The 6,715-nt window shown below is 30.0% G+C and overlaps 1 protein-coding gene across 1 annotated transcript; it reads left to right on the top strand.

The window, feature by feature from the left end:
* The first annotated feature begins 1,582 nt into the window (after positions 1-1,582).
* LOC132754288 (uncharacterized) lies at positions 1,583-6,501 on the top strand. The gene is made up of 6 exons (XM_060744903.1): positions 1,583-1,732; positions 3,146-3,368; positions 5,042-5,190; positions 5,560-5,710; positions 5,819-5,990; positions 6,355-6,501. The coding sequence occupies exons 1-6, from the start codon at positions 1,717-1,719 to the stop codon at positions 6,388-6,390; spliced, it is 747 nt and encodes a 248-aa protein (XP_060600886.1). The 5' UTR covers positions 1,583-1,716; the 3' UTR covers positions 6,391-6,501.
* The last annotated feature ends 214 nt before the right edge of the window (positions 6,502-6,715 follow it).

Below are 6,715 nucleotides of genomic sequence, written 5' to 3'. Positions count from 1 at the left end.
AAAGGGATTGAATAAACATCTCTTTTTTTAATACATGCATAAATTATGATATTTTGCTTTTTTTGTCTTTAAAAAATCATACAATGACATTTGCAGCGCATACACATGTATATGTATATTGCGTAATATACCATATAACTGTTTGAAAACATTTAAAAAAAGCATTAACAGATATGCAAATATCAAGAATTCATTACCTGTAAAGCTTTGTATTGATTCTCATGCGAAATCTAAATTTAATTAACGAGTTCCAGATTTTGTTGTTGTTGTTTTTATTGGTAGTAAATGAATTGAATTTAAATACTGTAATTACAGTTCGTTATATTAATATTTTGGAAAATATGCATTTATTTAATAACTATTGGCACGATTTTCACGTGAAATTTTGAAATACAAATTACAAAGCGTTATTCAAGTATTATGATATGTTCTGTTTTGTACAATACATGTTTTTTGATATGTGATCTTCTCAATGTTCTGTGTTTGTTGTTTGTAAGTTAATAAAGTAACAAATTTGTCAGATAAAACCTATAATTATGATTGCGAAAAGATAAACCTTAATTTAACCATATTACACATACATAAATATATATAGCACACGAAATGGTAAAAATGTATCCCTTTGCCAATTTCAGCAATTCTCTTGCATGGTTGTCTAAAGATATGTCTTAAACTCTCTGATAATTTATCAAATATCAATAATAAAAAGTGGACGAATTTGGGGAGAGTTGACCACGGAACGGGTTAACCACTGGACGAGTTGACCAAAACGGTGACGAGTTGAACCCATTAAGTGTTGATTCGGAGTCTCTCGAACAGACATAAAGACAGACAGACAACAGACAGACAGATGCATAAGGCGGCATGTTGGGCATAACACTACACTTGATTATCCAAGTTCCCTCAGGCATAAACAGTTGAACAAAATTATGCATTGACTGAAATCTGTTCATCCAAATTATAAATTATGGTGAATTTACAGTTATTACACGCAGCAATATGATGCCATCCAAGATTTGTTTGATAATACAGCACTGGATCTTGATTACTAAATCGCCATATCATACTCACTATGTTAGTGTAAAATTGACTATATTTCCAAAAGCTACTGTAATTGTCTATATAATGTATACTTACGTCAATTCTTTAACTCGTGCAATATTGTATGATATAAACATAATGAGATGACAGACTTTGATGTTAAAGCTATCAGATATATGTAATTTTCCTCTTTAAATGCTAAACACTCGCTGACTGGTTGGAATTCAAATGGTTTAATTTGGCTCTATTTCGGTTAAAATAACTACGAACTTTAGAAATGAACATCTCCATAATAAATGATAGTTCATTGTTTCTCGTTATTTCTATGTCATCAAAATATTATTATGTCATAATGTATTTTATGCAAATAATGACTATAAAATTATTTGATAAATGATGAAATTAGGTGCGCGATATGAGAGTAGAAGAGATAAATAACAAATAACACGATCATGATGTAATAAAATTGTCTGTCAATTTACTTTTTTCGTTTTATCTTTTGATTGTTGAAATAGAATAATACACTTGGGACTTGAAATTTCATCAAATTATTTTTGTATCAAAATTAGTTTTGGGAAACGTACACGTTTGTCTACGTGTTTGTAAATATAAAGGAAAGACAGGAATTTTTGCCATTAAAAACAACCTCTAGACAAGCAACGTTTAAACTCTGAAATGGTTTGCAAAAATGGTAAGTACCTTTATTCACATAGTTACATTCCATGTAAATAACATGACTACTTATCAATATAAAAAATTATTAACATATTGTATCAATCAAGATGAAATAAGAATACTTTTGGGAATACTTACTAAAGTGTTTTTCAAAATTTCAATGAAAGATCTTTTAAGTTTATATCATTTTCCTCACATAGAAATATCGAGAAACAATGAAGTAAGAAAAGTATATTTTTGAAGTTCATAGTTATGTGAATGGAAATAGAACCTATTTATTGTCTGAAAAATATAAAATAGAAAACATAGGAGGATTTTACAGAACGTACACATATCAAATAGAAAATGTTGTAAATTTGAATGATTAAATGATAAACGTCGTATGAGCACAACTTCAGATGCAAAATTTTACCATAAAAGTTCAAATTTGAATTCTGTCTAATCTAGTGTTAGAGGGCGTGAACGGTGGTTTGCAATTTCCCCTACTTTCCATGCAAAGACTTTATCAAACAGAGCCTCTTACTTTTCAAGTTTGTGGTTTCGGATGTTCCTAAGGAGTCCTTCCATTTTCTCCCTTTTTGACAGAGCCTATTCTTAAAACGAAGCCGCACGTCAATGCAAAAAAAACTGCCAACTATTGGCACCAACAGAAGCAAAGACCAACATTTAAACACGTATAGGGTGAAACAGTGAATTATGCAACATACGATAATTAAAGTGCTGCACAATATTTAAATTCAAGTTACTGGGAACTAAACATATAATGTCATGTACCGGTACATACATTTATTTCATCATAAGAAATATAGGGTTGGCTATCAATAATATTTGATGTCCTGTTTTTTTTGTAGATTATGGTTTAGTTTAAATTATTTCAATCTTGTCTATATTAAAATGCGTACTTTATAAAAATTACTATTTTTATGTCTGAATGAGAGTATAATTTTTTTTAAATTTGTATTTGATTTAAAGCCGATTGTAAGTAGTCTACTGATGCTTTGCTTTTTGCTGTCTTTTTATGTAAAAGTTTCCATTGCAAATTGCCATCTGTATGTGTGAAAGAAGTTCCGAGTTGATTGAAGTTCCTAGCATCTCCATTGTGTGAACACATGAATAAAACTACTAGCCTTTCGTACGCAAGCTGGTTAATTTTCTTACACGGAAGAATAAAAAGACCCATGGTGGTAAGTGGCAGGTAAATTTAAGTCGGCGACATTTAACACTCTGTCAAAGAGGCCTTATACTGAAAATGTACGCTCCCTTCGCAGCTAATTGAAAACACTCACGTAAAATGAACGACGGTGAAATATTCGACTTATACAGCGCAAAAGGTACTTTAGATGTAATAAGCATTTGCAATGATATTGATTCTATGCGTTACCTTTTAACAATCACTCTGTCGCACTGAGCCTTATCCTTATATTTACAGGGCTAAGTTTGCTTCTTGTAGCAGTAGTATCATCAATATGGGCTGCAGAAGAATTTCAAGACGCACTGACATGTACCGAGATCAAAAGTATCGTTACTAAATTCTCGACATGTTTTGAATCAGAAAGTCGTATAAACATATATCGCCACATTGATGATATAATCTCTGCCGATGATTATGTTACCTCAGACAACATACTTTCGGGAATCAGAAACTTATGCAGGTGAAGTATTTTGATAAAAATGTCAAAACTAAAATACAACACCATTTTTAAGATTCGAAAAAAATATTTGTTTACCTAGGTTATACCAAAATTATTAATATGAACATAAAAATCAAACATTGAATGTTTAGAACCTTATTTTCATTGATTTTCAGCGATACTATCATTTATTCTCTTAAGTATTCTTTTCATAATAACTTAATATGAAGTAAAAAATTTGATACAATTTTAATCTATCTTTCTTATAATAAAGATAAAAAATGCGAATTTTTGACTTATGCGTGATATCGTCTTTCATATCGTCAGTTAAATAATAATTCAGGAATTATAAAATATTGTCAGAATTCTTTAAATTGAATGAATTATTTCACACTCCTGGATCTTATATTTATATTTTCCTAACTGTTGATATTAGGTATAAATCAACTTTTATAACATAGTTTAACCATTATTATACTGAAATTAATTCTTCTACAGTAACCTATACATTGATCTTTTTTATTGCTCGATCCCACATGCATATATGCAATATTTTACTCCCGATCCTTATGCCTTATATTGACACAAACGAATCAAGTAAAAAGCTAAAACATTTTTGACAAACTTTGTTTAGTATTTAGAAAGGTCTTATCTTCATGTTGAGCAGCTGCAGGTTATTTCAGGCGATATCTTAATCTGATTGTGCTGTCAATTAACATATCTTATAAGTAATGATGCATTTCTGTTAGTCTTAGTTATACCCATTTTTAAATTCTCATTCCTACTTTTGTATAGCGTCTTGGCATCTTGCCAAATATTTTAGCAATAAGTTTAAGAAGTGTGTGACTGTGATATAACGAATTTTATAATTGAATAATAATATAATTTTATTGAAGTTTGTCTTAAGGTAAACTATCAAATGCTGATTAATTTCATCATTTGCTTCATATTTTATTTATTATATTTTTAATTGAATGATTGATACCTAGCTGTAATAATTCGGTGTTAAAATGCAATCTAGTGTCGTAACATTAAGATTGATAGCATTTATTTGCACTGGATAAAGGCTCTCTATGTTATGCCACCAACACAGGGGAATAAGAGTCTCTTAGTTTTGTGCTATTTTTGTGCTATCCTTGGTGCTGGTGTACATGTCATGGCTTATTTGTTCTGCACCATACATGTTGTTTTTTAATGTCAGGGTATATGTATTATATACTAAAATCTATCTGTCAAATATCTTATTTTGTCCTAAGATATTTTATACAACACTCCTGAAGAATTAACAGTATTGTTTTGGTGGAAATGAACGTTTATCAGTAATAAATATATAAATTCATATGTATAACAAAATTAAATCATTTCTTTTTAGAGGAATAGCCGTTTATGCATAGCTTTATGAATTATAACTCCCCCAAGTGATACATCGTTGGTTATAGAGTGATTGTGATTTATAACATTTTTTTCTCGGCTTCCTTTGAAATAACAAGCTCTGTTGTTGTTTACTGATAAACGCACACGGCAAAACATTACATTTTCTATGCAAAGAACCTCATGAAGTTTTTATTTTGTTTCTGGTCCATCAACACATTAGCCACCAAATGAATTCTTCAATAAATAATTGTAAGAAACTGAAAACAATTTTTATCAGAAAAAACATGACCATTCGATATTTGATCTTTATATATATATAGCGACGAAAATAGGGCGCAAGCTTTTACCAATTGTAAAGATACCATCGTGTCAGAGTGCCCGGATGTAGAGACATTCATATCAGCATCTTACAGAGAAAAGTTTGAATTTCTATGCGACGGTAACGAACCATCAGAGTACATTCAACACGGTAATTATTCTATAAACAAATCAGATATATTTTGAGGCGTTATTTCTGTTTAATCATATATTAAGTATGCTGTTAAATCATTTAACCAATCTGTAGTTGCTCTTGTCATATTTTTCTTTCCGGCAAAGCATATTTCGCGAACAGTTAAGACAAGTAGCTTTTTTCTTATTAAAATCGACTTATCTCTAAGAAAGGAAATGCATCTAACATCTCTAAGATTAGAAATAAATCTTATGTTTTGATTACATTCTAATAAAAGGGGTTTCAATTTGGTCTTCATCCATACACACACTACCAAATTGAATGTATTTTATGCAAGTTACCAGTTTTACACATGCATTTTTAAAAAAAAAATTCTTTTACTACTAGTATTTTATGATGGATACACATTTGATAAATTCTGTGATCAACCTAATACGGAGTTTATAAAAGTGGTGGAAAAGTGCGAGGAAACCGCTGCAGACAGTCTTAAGGACATTAACAGTTGGAATATAACATACGCTTGGACTAGAATAAAGATGTAAGTTCTTTTACAGTTTTAGAAATATTGTCATCCGATGCAGATAATTCCATTGTCTTTTATTAAATATGTGCTCCACGCTCAATTATTTATATTTTGTACTTAAAGTGTGAAACAGGAATGGTTCAAATGTACTGCACCAGAAGATGTTCTTCCTGAAGGAAGATTTTGGTGTGAGTCAACAAAAGGAGACCTACTGGCTTTATACTGGCTAATACTTTCTGTAGCTACAGATATTCTGGAGCCACCGATAAGTGAGGAGGCTAAACTTGTGTTGCAGGTGTGTTTGGTTAAATGCAAATTTCACTATAGTAATAAGTCAAAAAAATAAAACGAGAGACAAAACTATAGTTGTGTTCTTACAGACGAGACTGGCTATGATGTAAATTAAGTGAAAGATGAAAGATGAAATTTGTTATAGGTACAATTGGTTATCAGATTCGACAATATTGCTTCTCGCTTTTCAAGGTTATTAGAAATAATGGAAAAAAACCAACAAAACAATCAGTCCTAACTTTAAATATTCAGCATTTTTAAGCATACAATAAAACATAAAACAAATAAATACATCGCCTCTGATTATGGTTTGATATTTTGACTAATTTTATTACCATTTATTGTTATACTTTTGTTTTGTCTTTTAGAATGCTGCCATTGCAAAACATCTCTCCCAAGCATAATACAACATTACTTACAGACGCGGAAAAAAGACTGCTTGAACTGTTTAATTTTTTCTATCAATAAATGCATTACAAAATATGCTGTGTTCTTTTATTTGTAAATTATATATGTTGCATACTTTATACTACCTTGACTAGTTTCTTTTTCATTTTTTGTGACGAATATATCAAAAGACTTTTTTTAAATTTCAAATTGATAATTTTTCCTTTCATTTTCAGATACTTAATAAATAGTTAATACATGTAATACCTACAAAACTAAACGTCTAAATAAATACTTCTTGCATATTTACGAAACCTCAATTGATTTGAGTCACGTTATTAC

The sequence above is a fragment of the Ruditapes philippinarum genome, unplaced genomic scaffold (genome assembly GCF_026571515.1).
Source record: "Ruditapes philippinarum isolate M1 unplaced genomic scaffold, ASM2657151v2 ctg3930_1_1_1_1, whole genome shotgun sequence".
NCBI classification, from domain to species: Eukaryota; Metazoa; Mollusca; class Bivalvia; order Venerida; family Veneridae; genus Ruditapes; species Ruditapes philippinarum.
This window is presented reverse-complemented; position numbering and strand designations above follow the sequence as displayed.

Coding starts and splice junctions, on each gene's coding strand:
- LOC132754288 (XM_060744903.1), top strand. Junction 3,369..5,041: donor GGAATCAGAAACTTATGCAG/GTGAAGTATTTT, acceptor ATATATATATAG/CGACGAAAATAGGGCGCAAG. Junction 5,711..5,818: donor GCTTGGACTAGAATAAAGAT/GTAAGTTCTTTT, acceptor TTGTACTTAAAG/TGTGAAACAGGAATGGTTCA.